The sequence below is a fragment of the Caretta caretta genome, chromosome 10 (assembly GCF_965140235.1).
Source record: "Caretta caretta isolate rCarCar2 chromosome 10, rCarCar1.hap1, whole genome shotgun sequence".
NCBI classification, from domain to species: domain Eukaryota; kingdom Metazoa; phylum Chordata; order Testudines; family Cheloniidae; genus Caretta; species Caretta caretta.
The window spans coordinates 78,259,546-78,285,716 of NC_134215.1; the positions used below are offsets into that span (position 1 = coordinate 78,259,546).

The following is a 26,171-nucleotide window of genomic DNA, read 5'->3' on the forward strand; positions in this document are numbered from 1 at the left end:
GGCATGTCCACATGTGCAGCAAAATTACAGGGCATAAGATCAACAGTCTGAGTTCTGTGAGTGAAGTGAAGAAACTGTGTTCACACGTTCATTCAATATGAATCACATTTGGGTTCTGCAACAGTTTCTATCATCCAAAACCTGAACCCTTGAGATTTGGCCCCTATTCTGTGTACATCGCAAATTCCTTCATCTAATAATAAAGTTTAGTCCTTTATGTAAATATTTCTAGTATCTGACACCAAATACAGTTCTTAAGATTTTCAGTGTTATTCATAGTGGACACTGCTCTTCTACTTTACCAGAATCGGCAGCATATAGTGCTTTTCACTTCTCTGTAAACTATGTTCAAAAGCTAAATTATTTTTATTCACAGTCATTAAAATATATCTACTTTGCCTCTCCTTTCATGTCTTTTTAAGGATGGGGCATGTGAAATGCTATTACCCTACTGTTTCACATTAAATTTACTGAGACTTCTTTTTATTCACTCATTTTCTGTTAGATTGCAAAATATCAAGAGAAAATATGAGCTGTCTGGATGACGTACCTTTTAAAATGCCCAAGAGCTTTGAAGATGACTCTGCGGAAGGCACCAACTTAATCAGTTTAGCCGACTTTGATATTCCTGACTGCACTGAGATCCTAATGTGCACACTGGTAGGTTAGTCTCTGTTCTTAGAGCCTTTGTTAATTTTGATCTCATATTAATATCCATGATATTAAGAGTAGCTTAGTATTTTTTTCCCACTGAAAAGGAAAAAAAATCCTTGAAATATTTCTTTCCTGGACTAAACAGACACCTGTTTTTGCAGTCTCATACAAGGCCAAAGATTGGTAGGGCAAAGCCCAGATCCTGCTTTGGCCTGTGCCCCAGGACCTGAAAGGGAATTTTGGCCAGCCAAAACTACCCACGCTGGCTAGGACATATGCTGCAGTGTGGTGCATTCTGACAGACTTAGACCCTGTTCACATTACAGTTGAACATTGCGTTTAAATGCACACATTGATTGCTAGAACAGTTTTGTCCGTCATAGGAAACTACTGTGGATTTTCCCCATTGGCTGGCTGTAGTACTTTTTTATCACTATCATTTTGGTGGTGGTTATTCCAGAACCCACTAGGGCAGATTTCCTAGGTTACAGTTGTTGCTAGCACAGTTTCAACCATAGGATGGACAGGGTTTTAATTGGGTTTTAATTGGAGTCCTCTTTGTAAAAAGAACTGCTTTGGTTTCAGAGGTGTTTCACAATTTCTCACCAATAGGCGGAGTCATTGCACTTTATTCTTGGCAAGCCTGCCTTATGTAGGACTCTTCGTAACAGAGATTGATGCTGTTTACTCTTGCCTGGAGGAGCTGCAAAGTTTTAAAAACCGCATCGCACTTCTTCACTAGTTCATTGTTGCTCAGCTCTGCTTTGCTCCCTATTTTAAATATCTCCAATATGCTAAGAATAGTTTTTTGAAGGAGATTGCTGCATCTGTGCCTTATGCACCATGTGTAAAACTGGTAATTGACGACTGAGGGGTGTGCAGTCTCCTGATTTTCACGTTTGTGTTTGCACAGGCATACCAGTTGCCTCCTTCTCTCGAATTCTGACCTTCATATTTTACTTTGGAAAAAAACAATATTATTCTTCACTTGAATTTGATAAAAGCTGCAAGATTGGATCTAAAAATCTTTCCTCAAAGTTTGGTGTGTTTTCGCTCTGGGGATTTGGTTCAGGTCCATCTCCAGTCGTAACTCTAGCAAGTACTGGGCCTAATTGTATGTAAGTGGTAATAACAGAACTTGTGGTCTGACTATGGGATATATTTGTCTGACAGCCCATGAGAGTTCTAGTCTGGCGAGCTCCAGGGCATGATATAAGATTTATTTGTTCAATCAGGTCTTTAGACTTACATCACAAATATATTTACATTTTAAAACAAAGTATATGAAAATAGTACCTCTTCTATTTCTATGCCAACACCCTCAGTCCACAGTTCTGTGTTTCCCCTTCCCCAGTGCTGTAGGTGATAAATACTTAAAACAAAGCATAAGGTTTTGATTGTGAGCTCAACTCTGGAAGCTATTTGGTTTCTAAGCATTACTCAAAGATTAAAAAAAAAACCCGAAGTTCCAGTGTGAATTTATTTGAGTTGGATGTAATTATTTCTGAGAGGCGGATACAGGTCTATGTTCAGGATTACAGATACTGGGGCAGACTGTGGATATTGGCATAACTCCCTTGCCTGAGATGGAGCTCTGCTGATTTACACCAGCAGAGGATGTGGCCCATTGTGTCCAGTCCTGCACCCCTTAATCTTGCAATTAGTTCTATTCTAAGCATTACTCAGGTGAGTAAGAGTGAAGGTTTGAACCCATAAAAGTCTTTTAACTGACATCACATCAGGTTATTTTTTTTAAATACTGAATTATTCTGCTTACTGCTATTTTACAGCATGATTTCTCATTAGAAAGAAAGGTGCTTTACTGGATTGAGGCTGCTTCTGGGCAAGAAACTCCTTGGTATGGAGTTACTACTGATGCTGTGCCAACAGCTCCACCTTGCTGGCTGCTTTTGGTTGATCCTAAAGAAAACTATGTCATCAATACACAGAACGAGGAGAGAGCTGATGGGAAAGCAAAGGATGGTGTGACACACACAACCTCTGTTCGGAGATGTGTAAGCCTAAGTGCTGCTGATGTGAAATATGGCCCTTCCACAGCCAGAGGTGCACCATCTGAGACGGAAAGTGAGGACTGGTACTCTGAAGAGAATGAGTATTCTGAGGACGATGAGTATTCCTCAACTACTGGTGAAGAAAGCAACAAAGAAGAAGAAAACATTTTGGATAACAAATTTGTTGAAAGCGCCATGCCTCAGCATTCCAGAGTTCACCAATTTAGACCAAGGACTTCTCCGGTATTGTTAGATCCACCTTCTGAAAACTGCTGCCATGAGCCAGTTACCGCAAATCTGATCAAGCAGAGAAGATCCATGATTTTATTTAATAATATGAAGAATGAGTTGGAAGAAGCCAAAAAGAAGTTAGCTGCTTTAGTGCATCCTTTAAATAGAGCATCTGTTGAAAGGAAACTGGCTCCAAGACCGGTTTCTCTCTACCAGCGCTCTCGAAGTAGCAGAAATCTTAGATACGGACCTGCCTCGGATGTATCCTTGATGGGAACTTTAACCCCAACACCTCCACCTACCCCTTGCTGTAGTCCCAGGACAGCTTCTGCTGCTAGATCAATACCTCCAATAAGAAACCATAAACCCACAGTTGCGGTAAGATATGGCTTTTTGATACCGTGTACCTTTGTCAGTGCTACCGATAGTAGTCACACAGCCCCATGTAAAGTGGTGTGAGAGAGAAAGAAGACAATGCAAGCTATATAGCAGTATTTCCCAAACTTAGGAGCTGAGGAAATCATAAGCATTTGGCCTTCGTTATATGTTGAGGCTGAAAACACTGAAAAAATTAATTGAGGAAAGTTGAGTAGTGGTTGGGGGACAGGCTTTCACCAGAGCTGGTCTAAACTTTTTGCTGAAAATTTTTTTCAATGAAAAAAATGCCTTTTGGGTGACATTTTTGTGAGACGGTTTCCATTTTCATCAAAGAACTACAACCATTTTGATTATTGCCAACTGGCAATGAAAAAACAGTTTTCAACAACGGAAATTTTTTTTGGTTTTCAATGAAAACCTGAAACTGTAAACAATTTTTGTTTCTTTGACATTTTTGGCAGGAAATAAAATACATTTCGCAACCATCTCTTGTTGTATCCCACACACAGCTGCCGCCTCAGTTCGCTCTTTTGGCAGTTTCAGAAGGGATGCCATGGATTGAATGAACATGAAGACTAAACTACTTTCTCACCCCTAAGGTGCAGCTCAGGGTGGAAGTACTACACTATAACTGGTTTCAGAGGAACAGCCGTGTTAGTCTGTATTCGCAAAAAGAAAAGGAGTACTTGTGGCACCTTAGAGACTAACCAATTTATTTGAGCATGAGCTTTCGTGAGCCACAGCTCACTTCATCAGATCATTACACTATAACTGTCTCTTTTGTCCCTGTTTCGTTGGTAGAAAGACCTCAGCTTTCACTGCTGCCAATTCTGGCACCTCTTACTTGCACAAAATTCACTTTTAAAAAGTCTAAACAGGAAAGAAATAATTATGAACTAGTTCCATAGTTACATTATAATGTCTGATCATGTCAGCATTAGAGTAAGTACCACAAAATGACAGAATGAATGTTGCAGTTTCTGTCATCTTAAATTTTCAAATTCTATCATAACTACTTGAGAGATGTCAGACTTTTGTTACTTAAAAGCCACAGGTACAGTGACCAAATAAATGAAAGGCAACCTCAAGTTATATTTACTTGCATGAGATTTAGAGAGAGTAATTATGGGGTGGTTATATGCCTATGCGTACTCTTGTAAACTAAACCATTGTTAAATTTAATTACTTATCCATCATCCCAATCTATTCAGCTATCATACATCATACTGTATTCCGTAAGCCCCTAAACGGGGTGAGCACTTCTCAGCATGAGACATTTTCTAGGATCTCAGATGGCTTTGTCTTTCTCTCTTGCTTATGGTTTTATATCTTTATACACACAACACACTCTTAAATAGGAGATCAAGTGTTTAGACGGTCACTTTTTTTAAGTCTTCGCCACCTGACTATCATCTCATTGATATTATAATAATTTCCTGCTTGGCCAACCAACGACAAGTAAAGAGCTTATTGGAGTTAGGAACAGGATTCCCTGAGAATTAGAAGCTGGATGTGATCAGTTTACCATATCAGCATCCTTTGATCTGTATTTGAATCCATGCCTAGACTTAATTAAGTCTAGTCTCATTTGAAGGGAGAGCCTGTGGACAAATTGTTGTAGCTGTCCCCACGTAATAACTAGATTGGGTTCTTTTGTTTGTTTTTATTTTTAGAGTGCACAGCTTAAAGTTTTCCCAAATTTCCAGTGTGCAGACATTGTCATCTCGGTCTGTTCAGAGTTTCCCTGGAAACATAAATTTTGATCTCAGTAAGGTCATTTGAAGTTAACTTTAGAATATGTTTGAACAGGATATATAACACACAAATTCACATGCATGATAGCTAACCTGAACTGTAATCATTTATTTATACGCTCTCATACAGAACCAGAAGGGAATTGTTCCATTTATTGGAATTTTCCTCTGGTTGCCCTGTCTAATGAAATTATGTTAAATGACAAATGCCAAAATGATGCTTTTGAACCTCCACAATTACCTTGTTGTTCTAGAAGAGGAGAAAAAGTATTCTTTTAATAGTTCCACATAGTACTAAATGCTAGTATCTTGTAAATGAATGTGTTTTAATTAGCGAACATAAAGTATTGTGTTTATTTTTCAGTCCCTCAGCCCCTATTCCTGTCTTCCACCCCCTTCTGGGGCTCTGCGACATCCAAGTTCCCACAGAACTCATCCAGATTCAACAGCTGACCTCCTCTCGGCATTAAGCCAAGAGGAACGTGACCTTATTGAGCCAGTTATAGCCTTGGGTTATCCGATACGCAGAGCAATCCTCGCCCTTCAGAAGACTGGAAGACAAAGTTTAGGTCAGGTTAGTGGAGCCAGTATTGCTTTACTTAAATGGTATGGAAAATACTTGATAAAGAACAATCATGTAAGAAGCTTCTTAGTGCAATATCATCTGGTAACTAGCCAAGTCTTAAAAGAGACGCCCAGTTCTGCTTTTGGGAAACTGTAGTAGTTTATCATACGTCCTAATAAGAACTGAAGTAATTCTGGATTTTTGCCTTAGATCTTCAGTTTTTAAGTAATAAAATTGGCTTGCATTATGTTCAGCCACATTCCCATAGGTAATACTAGTTGCTGTTTTACTATTTTATAGTGTTCTATTTATTATATAGAACCAAAAACCTACATCGGTGACCTAAAGCACAGTGTTATTTTGAAGTGAAGATCTCTTGTGTTCATGGTATGGAAACATTTTTGCTAACAGATTTTTTTTTCTCAGTCATTGGATCAATATGATTTATCGCCGTGGCTCATCTAGTCAGAACTGGAGTGTGTAATTCCCACTAAGATTTCTTGCTTTTTCACCAGAATTAAAGAATTTGTTTCAGAATGGTGATTAGTCACTGGATACGTACAAATAATGCCTTGGCATTATACCGGGTCATGAAATATTCTAATTTGTCACCAATGCATACATATCACTTATAGTTATCTTACTGGATGCCTCTCTGCACTAACTAATATCTGAGCACATGCCAATCTTTAATGTATTTATCCTCACAACCCTATGAGGCGGGAAAGTACTGTTATCCCATTTTACAGATGGGGATCTGAGGCCTAGAGAGTGACTTGCCGAACGTCACACAGGAATTTTGTGGCAGAGCAGGGAATTGGAACTAGGTCTCCCAAGTGACCGGCTAGCACTCTATCCACTAGATCATCCTTCCCAGACCAATTCTGCTGTTTAATGCAAATATTTCTGTAATCCAAATTGGTGAATGTTATTTATTCTACTCACAAAGACTTAAAACAAGCCACATACAGAGAAGTGGGCAAAGTGCAGCCTACATGCCCTATGGAGTTAATGGAGTCATGCAGTGTGCTCCTGACCATGGGTGCCGCCATCATCTTTAATATGGAGGGTACAGCCCACAGAGGCTATACATCCCAGCAGGCAGTGCTTCATATTACAGATGAGGTTGGCTGCAATCTGCTCCATTTTATGCAAATTGTCTGCGGCACTCAGGTTCTCACAAAGTTACCAGTGCAGCCCTTAGCTAAATATGTGGTTGTATCCTTCTGCTCCCTATACTGGTCTCTCTCTTTCACCAGCATGATTTCCTCTCTCCCCTCTGGTTGTGTAGGGGCACAGCCCAGATGAAATATAATGGTTAGCTATGAAGACTTCCAGGCTCAAATTACCGGTGTAAGTCTGACCAAATTAGGCTAAAGACCTTGCTGGAAAAATTTTTCCACCAAAAATTAAAAAGAAAAGAAAAATGAAGACTATTCATTGCTCCTTAGTGTCATGTTGGGCTGCAGTATGGTGCTGACAACTACAGGCAGGGTGATTGACAGTAACATCATATGGTAGCCAAAAATCACTGCATTCTTTATGGTGTTGAGTAAATCTGCCAGAAACTACCCTGATTCCCAAAGCAAGATTTTTCAAGCTTTAGCCTTAAAGAGGCAACATTCACCCCAATTTTGACAAAAGAACATGGTTAAAAGGCTCATACAGGGATAGGGATTGCTATAATGAGTCAGTGGGCCATATAATCCAGTATCCTATCTCCACCAGTACCACATGGTTCTGAGGGATATGGAAGAATTCCAAAGTGGATGGACAATTGTGGAATAACCTGCCCACAATGGAAGTCTCTTCCTAACCCCTATCAGTTAGTGGGTGGCTTATGGCTGACAGAAGTAACAGTTCTTCAAAACTTTTTGATAGTCCTTGTTCATTCCCTTTGGGGCACCTGGCATTGGCCACTGTTGGATACTGGGCTAGATGGACCTTTGGTCTGACCCAGTATGGCTGCTGTTATGTTTTTTGTTTCTAATGTAACTGTTCTCATTATCTGCCTAAATGCCCATTTTAAAAAAAACTTCTTCTAACTCTTGGCCTCAATTATACTATTTTGTTGTAGTAGAGAGTTCCGCAGGCTGATTATGCATTGTGTAAAAAAGTTCTGTCAGTTTTAAATTTGCTGTCATTCCGCTTATTTGACTGTCTTATTGTTCTGGTGACACAGAATACTTTAGGGATGTTTTTAACAGTGAATTTCCCCACCCTTGGTCCAGAGCTTGCTCCCAGGGAAGAATAATGGTTTTCCCCCATCCTTCATTTTGAAGCCATCACTTTTCTCCATTTTGGTTCGACCTATTCTTGCAGTCAATGCCATTCCTGTGCTTCATCTCTGGCTGTGATGCTGGAACTTACAGGCTGCTCTCTGATTTGGCTGGCAAGACACTTAAAACCAGTGTACAGTGCATCCTGTTTTAAGCAGCCGCCTGTGGAACCATCAGAAATTGGTGGCCTAGGAGAGAAAGGCCTTTTTTGTGAAGGTCAAACAAACTTGTAATGGAAATCTTGAGAATACATTCAAGTGAATGTGTAAGCTATGGGCTTGTTAACTTGTTTGAGTCATTGCATTGCTTTTCTCTGATATGAAAAAACAAATATTGTTCTGCATAGCATGACAGGTAACATAATGAAGGGGGGGCAGGGGGACAGATGAATTACCAAGCTACAAGTGTACTGAAGAACTTCAAAATTGGTTTGTACCTTTGTATGTTCCATAGATTATAATGCCAGAATAAAAACTCTGTTGAGAAGTTTTCTTTGATATAAGACGCTCGCACTGAGGCTACCTGGTGTTTATAACCATCCTCAACCTTATTATAAGACACAGGAAAAAACCCAGAGAGAACAGCTTAGGATAGATGCAAGCATTAAAACTGTGTATGTGTTTAGTTTTAGTTTTGGAGAACATGCCTGTCTAATGTTTTGTGGGTGCATTAATATTCTTGAAAACCAAATGCAAAACTTGTTGTTCCTAAATACATTCCTCCAGGATAAGCTAGCTACATTCTTTCTCCACCTCCACAGGCAAAAGATTAGTCTATACTGTACCATGAAGGTTGATAGGTCACAATATTTAGAAACCTGTTTTTGTTTAGTCTTACTGATGTTTTTTTATAATGCTGAAATCATCCTGTTTTGCACAAGTTCCACACCGTGCTTACACAAAATGTCAGATTCTCTGAATTGTTTGCTTCTGCAGTGAACATTGTAAGCCAATGTCCCTGTTAATGGTCAAAGAAATATTGTCAACAGAACTGGCTTTTTAAGAAGGAAGGTCATGAGACAAATAAAAACAGCAAGTTATTCACGTAAATGGCAAGCAAATAGAGGCTGTAATATTTGATTTGATAATAGCAAGTGAATTTAGGTTGTTCTTGTTAATCCCCTCATTACCGCACTGCGGGAGAAATGAGTATTCGGCCAAATTTTTTTCTTAGCTTTAGAAAGCTTTTTTTTTTTTTTTTTGGACATTTAGCAAGTTTTATGATCTTTTAGTGAATCCTTCTACTGGCTTTGATGCTGTTAGTCTGGCGGAGGGCCACTTGTTTTCTTTTACTAGTAAAGACTTTGTAGATTATAAGTCAAATTCTCCTCTGGCATCAACAGACACAACTTCAAGTGAAGTCTATGGACTTGCACCCGCTTACATCAAGTGGTGAATTTGGCCCTGGCTATTTTTACCGTTGTATATTTCATTTATTGTTTGTCACATAAGTTTTTGGGCAGTGAATGGCTTATGTGGTATTTATAAGATACCACTGGGAATTGTGCTGTCAGCACTCCAAGAACAATGAGGAAAGCCAAAAATAACTGTTTGCTTTCAGTAATGACAGCTAACAGGCCTCCATTGGGTTGAGGGGCATATTCTGCTCAGAATTCTGGAGCAAGCCCTTAGAGGGTTGAAGTTTTGAACATCAGGAGTGACGCTGTGAGCATGGCAGGTTAGAATTCAGCACCACCTAGCTCTTTAATGGTACAGTCTTTAAAAAAAACAAACTTTAAAATACTTTTTTCCCCCCACATCAAGTAGAGTTCAGATTTCTGGATTCCCCGGGGGAGGGGAAGTCTCTCCATTTGTTCATATTTCCCACACCCAGAGAATGGGAAGATCTTAGATGATTATCTTCTCCAGGGAAGTGATGAAAGTCCTGCTGCCTGAGTCACTGAAAACTCGTAGGAACAAAACATTAGGCAATGAACTGAATGGAACAAGTTTGTGTTGACTCTTTCCCATCTCTTTTTTTAAATTTGTGATCCTCCCTCTACTAACAACTGGTGCAAAAATACAGCTGACCTTAATGGAGACTGAAAGACAAAAGACCTAGTTTCCTGAAGTGTGGCTGTAATATACAGTTTTTGCCAGCTTGTGGGATAATGGTACAATGCGCAAATTACTTATATTCCATGCTTTTCTTGTTACAATCCTAGTCTATTCTCCAATCCCAAATTCAATCTGAACAGTCCAGCGTTAGCACCATTGGGCACCTAAGAATTTAGGCCTGATTAAGAAAAACATCCAATTTTACACTTTTTTTTTTTAAAGTAAAGGGCCAAATCCTTAGTTGATATAAATCAGTGTAGCTTACTCAGGCTACCCTGATTTGCACCAGCTGAAGATCTGGCCCACCCTGAGGGAATGTGTGCATAAATAAGCCTCATACAACACCAGGGCTGAAATCCTGGCCCTACTGAAGTCAATGGCCAGAATTTTATGAAGCAGGGGACCCAGCCTCTCAACCAGGAAAGCTGCACTCGAGGCCTTTAGGGATTTTCCACCACGATGGAACAATTTGTTCCTTCCTGTACATCTGGCTCTGGGTAATAAGATCCTCATCCCCTCGAGGAGCTCTGGTGACACCTCAATCATAAGAACAACCTCCAAGACAGAGCCTCCATATTGCAGGGCTTTGGAGTGGTGGGCAGGCAGACTCCTTCAATCAAAGATTTCATATACAGGCAATCGATTTTGATTGCTGCTCACCCTCTCTCCCTGAGGTTATATTAACTCAGTTTCTTTGTTGTTGTCTCTCTGTTGTAGTTTCTCAGTTACCTTAGTGCCTGCGACAGGTTGCTGAAACAGGGCTATGAAGAGGGGCAGGTGGAAGAAGCCATGGAAATGTTCCAGTACTCGGAGAAGAAGGTTAGGTGCCTTCAGAGCAAAGAGTCATGTTGCTTAGGCCTTGTATTAGAGGTGGGACTGAATCAAACCCCCAGCACGACCTCCAGAACCCCTTTCCTTGTGGGCTACACCGAGCTGTTGAGGAATCCAGCTCTGCCTCACATAGGGAGTGCAGAGTATTTGTGAATGGCTCCATTACTGCCCCCGCCCCTTGCAGTGGAAACACTATGGTTCTATAGCCCCTGCACTGATGAATTCTATACTGCCTGGGCACCAGCCTCCCCTGTGGCCCATCTACCTACTAGTTCCACAATGAGTTGCCAAGGCCCCTATGCAGGCTCTCCACTCTGTGCCTTCCTTTCCCCAGACGGCCGAGCCATGGCACCGTGACTGTGTGTGAAGTCACTTTTGGCCAAGGGTGTTGGGAGGTGCCCCTAACAGTGTGAAAAGCTGGCACGGAAGAGGAGAAACACTACCTACCTTCGGGTCTGGACTGTCTGGCAGAACCCCGAATTTCACAACATGCAGGATTGTACCTTTCACTTCTGCTGATTTAGTTGCAGATGAGAGGCTGTGGAAAATACTGAGGCCAGTAAAGATCTGGTGCAAGAATGAAGGGTATGGGGCGGGGGGGGGAAATAAATACCAGCTTGTGCTTAGTATATTTTTCTGATTTGATGTATCTTTTTCATGTAATTATTTCCTAATATAGACTGAAATTCTATTTCGTTACTTGATAATAGTCATAATTTCCCCCCAAACTGGGAGTATTTCACCGTTCTGTTGGATAGGGGCCACTTTAGAACCAGACTGACCCCCTTTTGGAATTGATGAAGTGAGTGACTGTTTTATCACAAACAGCATTGAAATAAAGAAACAATAGTTGTTACCTGCCGTTAAAAGCTAGCCTCTTTGTCAGTTCCATCCATGGCGTGTGTCCTGAAAAAGGACATTTTCTCTCTTTTAGAGAGATGGGACCAGATTTACCACTGGTGCCGGCAGGTGTCACTCCATTAAATCAGTGGACAGGTGTCCACTTTTATCTGTGGTGAATTTGGCCCAGGGTTTTCAAATTGTTCTGTTCCCAGTTCTGCATGGGCAGCCCCTGCAAGTATATGGAGCCTCATTGACTTCCCTGGGGCCCTGCCTAAGCACAGGAATTCACCTGTAAGGAGCAGCATTCAGAATCAGGGCTTTACCATCCACATTCTGTGCCATTGATTTCAACATTGTTCTTTAAATGTAATTAATCCTGCTAGATCATACAGATCGATTGCATCCTTTCACATACTGCTGCTTCTGCTGAAACCTTACAATGAATTCTCCTTGAATCGATAATGATAAAATAACTTCCTTCTTGTTCCTTTTCCCCCCCCCAGGCAGCTGAATTCCTGCATCTTTTAGTGCAATTTAAGGATATGGGTTTCCAGCAAGCTGAAATCAAAGAGGTTCTTCTGCTTTGTGAGAATCATAGAGATAAGGCACTAGAAGAGCTGATGACACGAACACAGGGATCAAATCTCTGGTAACAGTGACATCTTTTCATCTCTAGACTGACCACCACCATAGACCCATGTGTGTCAGTTTCATTCTAGATGCAGGCTGTTAATTTAGTGAAAGACATGACTATAGCCCCTCAGAAATAAGCCATTAAAGTTGCATCTCATTCTCGCCTCACTTTCTGTGAACATCTATTACAAGTGGCTTTGTCACTGTACCATAGCAGTGGCTTTATATCAGAAACTTTTCTCCGTACCCCCACTTTCCACATGCGCACCTTGACTATCTTATCTCACTGTTTTGGATAAAATGGAATTGGATCCAAGCCCCCATGTGGCTTAAATTCTGCAAAAACCGGGACATGGCTTACAAGGCTTTGCAAAACATGGCCTCCTCAGTACAATACCAGCAAATATAGCCAGATGTGAACTTTACACAACACAAGCCAACAGAAAAGGTTTCTGTTTTTTTTTTTTTTTTATAAAAGCAGGACATTTCCCCAGAAAATTAGTTCCTGTTTTCTTGAGATGAGTCCTCCTGTCTGAAGTGTGTAACCAAATTCTAGATTTCAGCCTAATAACATTGGCTTCCCATTTAAAAGGATAAAGGTAAAATGAATACAATATTTAACTGAGTGTAAGAGAAGAACAAAGGCTTCTGTTGTAATTTTGTTGATAACTAATATATCATGTTTATCGAGTAAGATGAAAAATGGCTTATGCAAGACGTATGCCCTGCATGAACAGGAATTTTCATGAAATTTGGAAGAGAACTGAAGGAAAGATTCTGCTCTGTGTCCAATTGAAGAAAGTGCGGAGAAGCAGCACAATTCCAGAAGGTGGGAAGTGGTGGCTCAAATAATCAAGTTTTGCACAGTCTTTGAGATCTGGAAAATTTGGATGTAGGCTTTTTTTCTGGTGTAACTGACATACAAAGAATGTAACTGATCCAAATCACCTTCTTGGATGTCTCTCTGCCCTTTGCAACATTACAGGGATAATGTTGTCACATAGATGAACTCAAGCATTTGATTTTCCTTTGAATTAGTCATAGATGTAATTGCTTGTGAGCAAGGGATATTTTCTTTTTTTTTCTTAAATATGTTTATTGTGTCTTTTCCTATGAAAATGCCAACTGGCACAACTTAGCAGGGACAGTCCTTAATTAGCTGCAGAATATTTACCGTTTTCCATTGTGTCCTTCCAAAAGCTTTCATAGTGCAATCTATTTCAGCTGAGTTAAACAATCTGTCCTTACATTTCTCCCCCATGTTCCCATTTATAGTTTTAAATATCGTTGTTTAGAAAATGCCCCTCTGTTACTGCTTGATATCCTACCACCCTCCTGAGGTGTCACAGCAGGGCTGGAACACCGGCTCTTGAAAGAGAGGGTGATCTCATGTTAAGGCCCTAGACCGGAACAAGGGGACCTGAGTTCAATTCCCAGCTCGGCTACAGGCTTCCTGTTGGACCTTGTACAATCTCTTAATTCCAATTATGAAATGGAGGTAAACTTTTCCCACTCTTTGTCTGTTTTAAATAGACTGTAGACTCTTTGGGGCAAAGACTCTCTCTTGTTATAGCATGCCATGGACCAGGTACACTTCTCAGGAAGTCTTGATTGTCTCGTCTATGCCTGCGTCACAGATCCTAATGAGTTCCCCTGCCTGGCCACATGCTAGGGTTGCTGTGAGGGGAATTTAAGCCTTTGTCCTCTGGCTCCCTGAGGTATTTCAAGCTTCTAGAGCCTGAACGGAGCTCATCCCCTGCCCCAATCTCAAGGTCCCTAGGCACAATCTCTATGCACAGACCTTCTATCTGGCACCCTCTCCAAGGGTTGGAACCTGCTGACCATTCACCTAACCCCTCTGGGCACAGCACTGACCCTCCAGATTTCCTGGTACTTAAACACATGCCTCATCATGCATCCGATGGAGTGAGCTGTAGCTCACGGAAGCTTATGCTCAAATAAATTTGTTAGTCTCTAAGGTGCCACAAGTCCTCCTTTTCTTTTTGCCTCTCCCAAAGTCCCCCCAAAAGGTGCAAAGCTTCTAGGTTACAGGTTAATTCTCTCAAGGGCTCGCAGTAGTTGTGATGCAGTCAACACACACGTTGCCCAGTCAAACATTGCTATGCTCTTAACGGATAAAGCCCACAGGAGAGTACAGATCATACAAACCCTCCTAAATACAGTGTCCCTCATGGGCCTAAGCTTCCCTTGGGGTCTTTGGGAATCATCTGTCTTCCCTCAGGCAGGCAATGTCCTCCACCCCCATGCCTACCTTGCCCCTGCAGCAGACTTCCTCACCTTCATCTGGGGAAAAATGTTTCTCTCGCCCAGTCTCCTCCAGTGAGTCTCTTTAGACTCCCACTAGGGTCACCTACTTTTTTTGTTCTCCTGGTAACTTTCCATTACTTCCACCCTACTCCCTTCAGACAACCGGAGGAAGTGTCTTCTCCCAGCTAGAGGAAACAAACCCGTTGTCCCTAGGTGTTCTGTTTTGAATAGATGATTGCAGCTCACTCACCGTGGTCTCTGGCCAGCAGAAACTATGACACAACCCTGCTCGTTCATGGTGGAGCCACGTACAAGTAGGCTTCCCATGACACAGTAATGTCATAAAGTCATCCATCACTCAGAAGTGGTACAGACAGAACCCGCAGTTCATCACAGACTAGAAGGGAATCACTTTGATTCCTAGGCTTTTTATGCCTTCCCTTGGTATATAACTGCAGAGAGCAATATGGCTGTCCTACTGGAGAGATGCTCAAGCTACCGATATATGTTGTAAGTACAAAGCACTGAAACAAACAGGGACAATTCTGAAACCTTTACTCATGTGAGTAGTCCCAGTGAGATCAAAGGGACTACTTCAGTGAGTAACTCTAAATCTGCATATTAACACTTGGTCTCCAAATCAGAACACATGCTTTAAAAAAAAATTAATTTGGCCAGTAAGTTAGTTCTGTGTGTGACAGGAATTCTGCAGCCGTATCCGTCACATACATACTTTTCCTTTCTTCACTTCCTTGCAGAAGTTTTTCACTTAGTTACACAAACATTTATTTTTGAACACAGTCCTTAAAAGGCAAGTCCATTCTACAGACAGAATTTTTCATCCCATTTATTGTTGCCAAGATGATGTCACTTTAGGAAAAAAAAGTCTTGCAAAATGTTAACATATGATTAAAGAAACAGTTTAAAATCTAACTTTGTATTCAGAGAAGTACACATAATTAAGATGTAAAGGAATAGATAACCATTGTGTGTTCCTCTCCAATGACTACAAAACATTCTGACTGCAGTATCTTTTGGGTAGGAAATAAAATTTGCGGATGGTTTTGTGCCCACTTATGGTAGAAGGGGTGACTGTGCCTAATGGTCTGTGTTTGAAAGTTTGTGTTGAGATTTTTTTTTTTGGCTTTGTATAGCTGATTTTTCCCCACCTGTTCTTTTTTGAACGATTCTCCTTTCAGCCCTCCAAAGCTGGCCGTTCTATGTTCAGGTGGCTTATAGAGGCAATGGGTAGCTGACTCATCAGTTTTACTTTGTTGAGTGTTACTTTCACTTTAGCTTTGTGGACAAGTTAAGTTAATCAATGTATTCTTGCCTTGCGACATCACGTCTTGCACACTGAATCCCAACACAGGTTTCTTCTCTAAATGTTACAACTCTAGGACACTCTGTATTTTAGTCATGTGTATTTCAGGAAATCTAAAAGCTGTGGACAAAAACAAATGAAGGGAAGAAAAGGTGTCCACGGGGGCTAGAAGTTGTCTTGCTTGGCCTCTTTGAGGCTATACTTATAAGGAATGGAAAAAGCCTGCTGTATTAAACTATCCTGGATGAGTTACATAAGCCTGTAATAGTTATTTTAATTACTCTAAAAAGGGGGTTACGCGGATTACTCAGCTTAAGGTGATTTTAAAACATAATGACCTATATGTGCTGCTGTTAGTTTAGGAGACAACTGTGTTAAGTGTTAACTGACTTCAGCTAAGATAGGACATAACTTTGCCTTCGCTGAGTTTATACTAGCCCGTTTGCAAGTAATAGTGGCAGGTTTCCAGTTGTAACAGTTTAGTTCTCTACTGGAGGTTTAAATGCAAACAGAGGTACAGCTTGCTTCTCGCTCGTAACGTTGTCAAATAATGCGTGCAATTATAAAAAGGTTAATGGAGCAGAATGACTGGAGGAGCACTCTGCTTTCTATCTTTGTCATACATGGTCTCATATCAAAAGGGCTTTCTACCGATCTTTAGCATCCTTGTACTAAGTAACATCTCATTTCAAAATAAAAAAGCAAAAATATAAAAATCAAAGCTGTTTATTATTTGAATTGAAAGCAACTGAACCAATGAGAGGAAGGATGATGGGAGTCCAAAGATAAAATCATGTCAACAAAGTGTTTACTAAATTGAATGTCCTCTGCGAATTCACAAGTGGATATGAATATCTTCAATGCAGATACTTTACTCCCTCTCTAGAGAAGGGTTGGCTCATTTTCAGAGCAACCAGCTATTTTCAGGACATCTGAGAGAGACATGCAGGGACTGACAAATTAAAAATGCCTTGACCTGAGACTAAAGGCCTTGTGATTGCATAATTTCTACTACTTAAAATGAAGCAGCCAGTTAAGCATCAGCAGGCAGTGGGGTGTGTTACAAATTGTTGTAATGAGCCATAAAATCAACATCTCTGAGTCCCTGGCTTTTAGTGTTTAGCAGAGCTATGAATTAAAGTTCCTACACTTGCCTTTTGAAGGATTGCTATAGAGCCCCTGAAATCCAGCCACTAGATAGCGATCAAACCAGCACACAAAAGGGGTGGCAACGTAGTCCTTAATCATGATGACTACATCTATGAGGCCAAGGGACAACTCTCTGACACCCCCTACCATAAAGAACTCAAAGACCCCATAAAACAATTTACACAGAAATTTAAAGATACCATCAAATCCTTCCCCAAAACATTTCCAAGACAATTTCTGCAACTTCTTCCCCCGTGAACTCACCCCAGGGACCTTCTACATGCTTCCCAAGACGTATAAATAAGGGAACCCCAGCAAACCAGTCATAGTTGGCCACTGCACTCTTACTGAGGGACAGGACTCATATAAACCATCTTCTAACCATTCATCACACTAAGGGCCAGCTTCTTCCAAGGTACTACCGACTTCCTCCAGAAACACTGCAACATTAACAATCTTCCCCTATCCTTGCTACCATGGATGTCACCTCCCTATACACCAACATCCCTCACCACAGCAGCATCACTGACTGTCTCAAATACAATGCTCAGAAATCCACCCCAAACACATCGCCAAATTCATCCATTTCATCCTCACCCACAACTTCACATTTCACAACAAACACTTTGTCTAAGCCATGGGTCAGGAGTATGAGGATGGCTCCCCAATTTGCCAACCTCTTCATGGGCCACCTTGAGGAAAACTTTCCGGAAAATGCACCATGATCGACTGAGTTACATTGATGATATTGTCATCCTGTGGACAGACAACCTAAACTTCCTCATAGATTTCCACCACGCCTTCAATAACCACCACCTATCCATCCAACTCTCTCTAGAACACTCCCACACCTGCATCAACTTCCTAGACACCATGATCAGCTTAAACAATGGAACCCTACAAATGACTATAAACAAGAAACCCATGGATCACCACATTTACCTTCACAGATCCCGCAACCACCACAGACATCCCAAGAAATCTGTTAACTGCAGCCAGGCACACCGATACCACAGAATTTGCTCCAAAGAGAAAGTCTAGGGGACATACCTAAGCACATTTAAAACCACCTTCGCTAAACCAGGACACTCCAGGAGAGATGTAGATCACGTTGTGGAATGGGCCACCCAAATGCCAAGGGAGAACCTGCTTCCATACAGGAAAAAGAAACCTCCCTGGCCACATGCCCCTAGTTGTCACTTACTACTCCACACTGGAACGTACATGGGGTATCATCAAACAACTACAACCCATGTTTGATGGGGATTACATCCTGAAAGAAATGTTTCCTGAACCCCTTCTTCTGGCCTTCAAACAACCCCCTAATTTAGCCAAGCTCAACATCAAAAGCAAGCTCCCCACAGATACACCAGCTCAAAGTGGCACCAGATCCTGCCATAACAATACATGCAAAATCTGCAGACATAACACCTCTGTAATGATCACCAATATCCCCCCTCCACAACAGACCTTTCAAGATTCATGGGTCCTACACATGCCTATCATAGCATGTGGTGAACCTCACCCAGTGCAACAGATGCCCCAACACCAACTATGTGGGTGATACCAGACAACCACTAACCTCCCGAATGAACTGACAGAAAAATTATACAAGACAAACCCACCCTCTCACCTGTGGGCGAACACTTTTCACAAAGCGATCACTCCTTATCTGACCTCTCAGTCCCCATCCTCAAAGGAAATCTGCATAACAATTTCAAAAGGCAGGCCTGGGAACTTAAAGTCATAACTGTGCTAAACACTAAAAACTAGGGACTCAACAGAGATACTGATTTTATGGCTCATTACAACATTTTGTAACATTCCCCACTGCCTGCTAACCCTTAACTGCCCACTTCATTTTACATGGTCTCCTATAGCATGGGTGAAGCCTTTACACTTAACAATGTGTCCCATCTTATATTTAGCTTAGATGCTCTGGTACCTTCCCCAGTTCTGAAGAAAAGCTCTGTGAACCTTGTATGCGTATACCTTCTACCAGCAGAAGTTGGCCCAATAAAAGATATATAGTACTTCACCTACCTTGTCTCTCTATAGAAATAGTGCCTAGCTATATAATTATTGGCTTCACTGGCATTTCCATTATAAACTTCTTTACCAAAGCATTCATATTGCAGCCTTACCATTTTGCTTCCAGGCCAAAACATGACACAGTTGGAATGGAGCTACATTGAGTATTTGGATAGAGGCAGTAAATGAAGTGTTTTGGGCATCTTTGTCTTGAACTGAACAAACAGGCTTTTAAAATTTGCCCAGAACGTGTCTGATCTGATCTGTTTGGACCAGGGAAATGTTTGGATTTCACAGTTCCCTTGCATTCCTGTGCAGAACTATGCTAACATTCTGAGGAGGTAGGGTAACAGCTGCAAACAGATACTGCTGCAGACTCGTTCTGTGCATTGTGCAATGAGGCCTCAATCCTGACTGGGGCCTCTAATAGAAGTAGTAAAAATCATACTCTAGAGATTCTCTTGCCACCTGCAATATTTGTGCATCCCCATTTCAAAAGTCATGCTTGTGACTGACCGTGTAACTCTTTGTTGTTTGAAATGTTCATCCTGAAAGTGCATAGCTGAGGGCTGGAAAGTTCCTTGTCGTGTTGTGCATGACTTTAAGACAATACTAGCAGGAAATGTTCACACCTTTGGTGTAGATCTTGTTTCAATGAGCAGAACTCTAAGCTAAATCATGAGGTGGAAACTTTTCTGCCAAGCGGAGGTGAGATGGCTATTTTTGTGTTTCTTAATTTGGTAAAGTCACAACCGGCAAGTGCAAACTCATCAGTAGTATTGAACTTGGTTTGATCTGGCATTTCACTCTGGGCAGACATCCAAATGACATGACCTAATGGTGAGTTAAGGCCCATGCAACACTTAAGCCTTTGAAGTACAGTTAAGTGTGGCTAAAGTGGTCTACAGGCCTTGTGCTGCTGCAGAGGGGTGAATGTCACTGCTTACACAGAGATCTCTTGGCTTCCACGGGACTGCTTGTGCTGATACGACTTTATCAGGAGGGAAAGAGGCAGCAGCTGTGAGGGGCCCCACCCATTAAGAAGTGATAATAATGAACAATAATGAACAAATGCTCGATAATGAACTCCCTGTTCAGAGGCAGGAGAAACAAGGATTGGACCCTTGCTGGGTTTTCCGATGACATGAGGTGCTCCGACGACATTGTGATGAGCACAGATAGCTGTCCTGTGCAAGGAGAATGCTAACTTGCAGCACAGAGTAAAGTTGGAAGCAGAAAATGGTGGAAGGGAAAAAATAAATTTCCAGTGTAGGAGTCAAGGCAACCTCACTGAGACCCTGATCGTACCTGGAGTTTTGCCTAGGTGGCACCTACACCCACACACCTATTTCATCAGACGCATGGAGTGAAAAATACAGAAAGCAGTGTAAATATTACAGCACATGAAAAGATGGGAATTACCTTACCAAGGTAATGAGGCTAATTAGCACTGACCCCCCCCCAACTTGGTAAGGCAACTCCCATCTTTTCATGTGCTGTAATATTTACACTGCTTTCTGTATTTTTCACTCCATGCGTCTGATGAAGTGGGTTTTAGCCCATGACTAAGCTTGTTATGCCCAAATAAACTTGTCTCTAAGGTGCCACAAGGAATCCTTGTTGTTTTTTTTTAAAAGGCAGTAACTGTTATGACCCACATGGCTGCATACTTGAAAATGCAGGGAACTTGGCAAGAGCTAGAAATCCAAGAATTTGAGGTGTGCCAGCTAGCATTCTTTTCTGTTCTATTTAGATTCTGGAGTCATGGAGGGTTAGGAGTCTACTCAATTTGTGGAAAAATGGTTGTGTAATATTTTGGCTCTTCGTGTTGATCACCACTTTATATGCACTGATAGGCAGAGTCAATCCAGCCAGCTGAGGGCTCTTCTAGCAATGCTGTGTGTGTAAGGTTTGCAGAAATGAGAGAGAGAGAAGGGGGGTAACAGTTCTCCAAATACTCCAGATAAAAGGGTATTAATTTGGTGTGATACAGTAATGATTTTCCCAGCTCTTAGCCTCAGAACCCAAGAAAGGAGGAAAGCAGGGGTGGAAATTAAACATCCAAGTGTTCAGTGACCTGCCTGATGAAACTGAGTACAGCATAAAAACTACACATTTGACTCGTTGTATCTGGAAATAATGGTCCCTTTGACAACACTGAATGTTTATGAGTTTGAAGGTGAACCCAGACTGCTCTTCTACTGATATTTTTTCCTTTCTTATACTTTCAGCAGCCTCTGTCTGTCCCAGTTTATCAGGTCCTAAGTATATCCTTCTTGGCTAAACCGTGGCTTTTTGAATAAATAGCCTTGTCCTCTGTTGAAATCCTTGACTTAGCTGGCCCCGCAACTTATCATAGAATCATAGAATATCAGGGTTGGAAGGGACCTCAGGAGGTCATCTAGTCCAACCCCCTGCTCAAAGCAGGACCAATCCCCAAAACAAGCACCAAAATTCTGTGTAATGGAAACAATGTCACTGGGCAAGAAGTTAGTCTATCAAGGGACACAGGTCGATCACGGTGAGGGTGAGACCATCACCAACATGCCTGCCCCAACGTACAAGGAAGGGTACAATGATTCCTTGGAACAGTGAACTGTCTACGGAAATTTGTGCCCAAGCTAACAGCTCAAACAAGCCAGCTTAGAGCATTACTGTGCAAAGACATGCAATGCACCTGGGGTGCAAATCTTCATAGAGAGTTTGAGACAATGAAGGGGTTAAAAAGGCCCCAGTCCTGTGAAACTCTGACAGTAAGCTCAAAACTCAGTTGTCCATGGACATCTCTGAAGAAGATATTGGCACAGTCGTCCTACAGCAGGATCATAGAATATCAGGGTTGGAAGGGACCTCAGGTGGTCATCCAGTCCAACCCCCTGCTCAAAGCAGGACCAATCCCCAACTAAATCATCCCAGCCAGGGCTTTGTCAAGCCTGACCTTAAAAACTTCTAAGGAAGGAGATTCTACCAGCTCCCGAGGTAACGCATTCCAGTGTTTCACCACCCTCCTAGTGAAAAAGTTTTTCCTAATATCCAACCTAAACCTCCCCCACTGCAACTTGAGACCATTACTCCTTGTCCTGTCATCTTCTACCACTGAGAATAATCTAGAACCATGCTCTTGGGAACCACCTCTCAGATAGTTGAAAGCAGCTATCAAATCCCCCCTCATTCTTCTCTTCTGCAGACTAAACAATCCCAGTTCCCTCAGCCTCTCCGCATAAGTCATGAGTCATAAGTCAGACCCCTAATCATTTTTGTTGCCCTTCGCTGGACTCTCTCCAATTTTTCCACATCCTTCTTGTAGTGTGGGGCCCAAAACTGGACACAATACTCCAGATGAGGCCTCACCAATGTCGAATAGAGGGGAACTTAGCAGGTGTCTCAGAGAAAAGGGAATAATCAGCCGGTGCAGTTTTTGACACTATGGGGCTGATTGCCGAGGGGCAGCAGCTCAACCAACCCTGGCACTTCAGCACCCGGGCTGTCATCTGCGCAACCAGTTGGGGGTGTGAGTGTGCACCAGCAGCCATGCGCCAGGAATGCCAGAAAGCACCAATGGGGCCTTGAGCTCTGCAGGGGCCTCTTGGCGCTATTGGAATGCAGCTAGGGCCGGAGTTTCAGAAGGGCTGAGCATCCAAAATCCAGTCACAGTCAATGGGATCAGTGGATACTCAGGCCCACAATTAACAATGAGAGGGGCCAGGGTAAATCCATCTCCTTGGCCCCTCTCCAATTCACGGAGAGAACCAGGGAAGTTCCTAGTCTTCCCTCTCCTTGTACAACTGAAACACAGATCTACCCTAGGCCCAGCCAACCACCGTACACATCCTTTGCCAGTGCCCGCCCTGATCCTATTGACTTACCAGTTTGTCGTCAGTGGGACTGGGGCCTTCTTCCCATGCTCGGACGCGATTTCAGTGATTCCAGAAGTATTTTCCCCTTCTTTTTGATGCTCTGTTTATTTTTAAATAGCCTGATCGTGGCACTGAGGTGTGGGAAACTTCTTGGGAGAGCTTTAAATCTCTCTGATTCAGGCTCTGTTATGCAAACAGGAAATGCTCATTTTCTTCTGTTTAAGAGGCTGTTCAAATTTAGGAGCAGGTCAGTGGGTAGCCACTGAGAGCGCTTATTTATGCCTTTTTCTGTATCTGCGGAAAGGGAATGTATTGCGCACCGTCTGGACTAATACATTCGTTTTGGGATCTCAAAATAAGACAATGTCAACAAGCTAACACTCCCTAAACCTTGTGGGGTTCACACTAGGCAGCCTCTGTGCTTCTCTAAGGCAACAATAAAACTTTCCTCAAGTCTCCCTCAAGGGAGGTAGCATCATTGCTAGAGGATGGAACTGGGAGCTAGAAGATGTGGGTATCGTTTTCCTTACTCAACGATGCTGAGCATCAATTAACTTCTTTGGCCTCAGTTTCCCCATCTGTAAAAAGGGGATCCTGGTACTTACCCAGCTTTGTGCAATATTTTGAAATCATTGACTGAAAACCATGGTGTGAATCCAAATAATTACTTTGTATACAGTGTACTATATGTGTCTGGTGGCCCCATACAACTGCCCAATCCCTGTTCTCTGCCCCTGTACAGATCCCAACCCTGTGAATCACTCTCTCTGGAATTTTGGAATTGAATGGGACTCTTTTTGGTTTGACTGTTTCTCTTTAGTTCCTACCTGTACTTTATCAATTCCAGTCCTCTCTTTACGAGGATATAGAGTATCCCTTTTAAAAAATCCTCCATAAGGGATGTGTCTGTCCGAACTGTGTGCTCCTCCGCACCTGTCGGCTTTCCCCCAGCCCTTAGTTTACAAACTCTTCTGTGACCTTCTTAATTTTACATGCCAACAATCTGGTTCCATTTTGGTTTAGGTGGCATCCATCCTTCTTGTATAGGCTCCTCCTTTCCCAAAAGGTTCCCCAATTCCTAATAAACTTAAATCCCTCCTCCAAACCCTATTGTCTCATCCACACATTGAGACCCTGCAGTTCTGTTTGTCTAACTACACATGGAAGTGGATGCATTTCAGAGAATGCTACCATGGAGGTCCTAGACATCAATCTGTTACCTGGCAGCCTAAATGTGGCCTCCAGGACCTCTCTCCTGGCATTGGCACAGAGTGGGCAGTAGGTAAATGTGCATCTCTTCTGGTCATAATTCAGGCTCTGTCAGCCACATTGCACCGTGTCTTTGATCCTGAACCTACACATCTTGTTTCAGCCAGGGAAGCATGAGTATTTCCATGACAGGGAAAAGGGTCAGCAGTTTAGCTAGTCTCTGCTGCCCCTCTTCAGATAGATGGACTCATCTCCTCCATGCTATTCTCTCTGGTCCATTAGCCAAAGTGCTGTTGAACTGCAAGAGCAAAGCCTGTAATGACTTGTGACGAGAGACAATGAATCTGTTGATGCATGGGAGACACCTTGATATGGTTCAAGAGCTAACGCTTTCATTTTGGGGCTGAACTAAAAGCTGCTGAAATTGCCACGCTTCCAAATCGAAAGCCTGTCCCGTGAGCTGTGCCTTTCTGTGTGGGGATACACAGCTCTTGCATTGGGAAAGGTGATAGAATTCTGTTGTGATGGATATAAAATAATGAGCAATGACAAGCCAGGCAGGAGAAAACAAGACAGGAAATAAAGACATCTGTGCCTGGGACTTCACAAGCAGCAAGACACCTCAGCAATGCTGTCAGGAAGGCAGCTTCACGCCTATACTATGCGGATTACATATTGCTCCTCATAGTAGTTTCCCCCCATTTTAGCTCCATTTGCAGGCTGGCAATACCCAACTGTGTAAAATCCTGGGTGGCTAAAAACTCTTCTCTGATTTGAAGCATGGTCACAACAGTGGCTACTGAACCGCTCAAGTGGCTACCTTGTAGAGAAAAGGCTGCCTATGAGAGCGATGTTGGCGTTAGACTGGAAAACCAAAAAATGGGAAAAAAACACACTCTTGCTCCATAATGTCAGGAGAGGCAGCGGGGCCATTTATACCTCACACAGTTACAGTGTGTTACAGTGAAAGAAGAATTGGGCCCAGGGAGCCTGATCCTTCTCCGCAACACTGGGGTAAGACTGAAGAAACTTAAGTCAGTGGAATCCCCCCAGGGTAAGTACTTGTGCCCAGTATAGGCCAGTGTGCAATACAAGGCCAGTTTAATTATAACAAAAGTAGCACCCAGATGCCCTGACCATTATAAAGGTGCTTCAGGGCTAGATCCTCAGCTGGTGTAAATCAGCATAGCACCATTGACTACAAAGGAGCTATGCCAGTTTACATCAGCTGAGGACTGGACCCATCATTCCTATTCTGGTCCAATAGTGTGAGCCAAATGCAGCTCTCAGTTCCTCCCATATAACCCCATTGATTTGTAGTGAGGGTGGAATGGGGAGCTGTATTTTGATCCCTGTACTTTACACTAACACACCCATTACTGTGAAGTCGTATGGGCCACTTCAGGATTTCTCCCGGGACACACAGCTCTTGACTTGCCTGTACTTCCACTGCAGAATCCGCTGTTGCTGTGAAACTGATCCACCCCGAGATACAGCTCCCATTGTAGCCTGGGAGCCTGTCCACCTGTATCATGTTCTTACTGAGCTTGTGGCTATGTGCTCCTGGGTGCGCGAGTACTGAACTGAATGCAGGCAGCTACTGTAATGCTCACTTACTGGAAATGGAGGAGGAGGACAACTGAAAGTGAGATCCTGCCTGCCTGCCTGAAAGAGCTGACTGGCATACAAGGGTGTGGAGGGGGTTAGTCCTTTGGGCCAGAGATCTGGTTTGAAAACCTGGCGTAAGTCACAAATGAGAGTGGCCATATGTTCTCATTCCAGGGAGAAGGGTTTTTCATGGTTCCAATTAACCTTTCATAGTCCACCTTGTTTATAGCCCAACACAAAGAGTCCATCTGCTAAATACACCAGTCAGAAAGAGGTTTGATGATTAATACCTAGTGAGTTTTCCACCTCGGAACTGACAACTCAAATACCCCACAGTTCATGAATGTTTGGATCTGGCGTTCTGGTTTAGCCCATTATGAAGAGGGGGCCACTTGCAAAATGTGGATTGGGACCGGGGTTCAGATTCTGAGCACTCCCAAGTCCAGGGATACTCAGTTTTGAGAGATTTGGTTCAGGCTCCTCTGTTG

At 42.4% G+C, this 26,171-nt stretch overlaps 1 protein-coding gene across 4 annotated transcripts in view; it reads left to right on the forward strand.

Moving 5' to 3' along the window:
* Positions 1-16,550, forward strand: part of PDCD7 (programmed cell death 7) — a 32,036-nt gene extending 15,486 nt beyond the window's left edge. The window contains exons 4-8 of one of the 4 annotated variants that reach the window (XM_048866281.2): positions 506-660; positions 2,445-3,275; positions 5,394-5,603; positions 10,648-10,749; positions 12,108-16,550. In XM_048866281.2, the coding sequence (XP_048722238.1) occupies positions 506-660; positions 2,445-3,275; positions 5,394-5,603; positions 10,648-10,749; positions 12,108-12,257 (1,448 nt within the window). In that variant the 3' untranslated portion in view covers positions 12,258-16,550. Of the gene's footprint in view, positions 1-505; positions 661-2,444; positions 3,276-5,393; positions 5,604-10,647; positions 11,340-12,107 lie in introns of those variants that run through there. The other 3 variants (XM_048866280.2, XM_048866284.2, XM_048866283.2) reach the window with 3 other exon arrangements.
* The last annotated feature ends 9,621 nt before the right edge of the window (positions 16,551-26,171 follow it).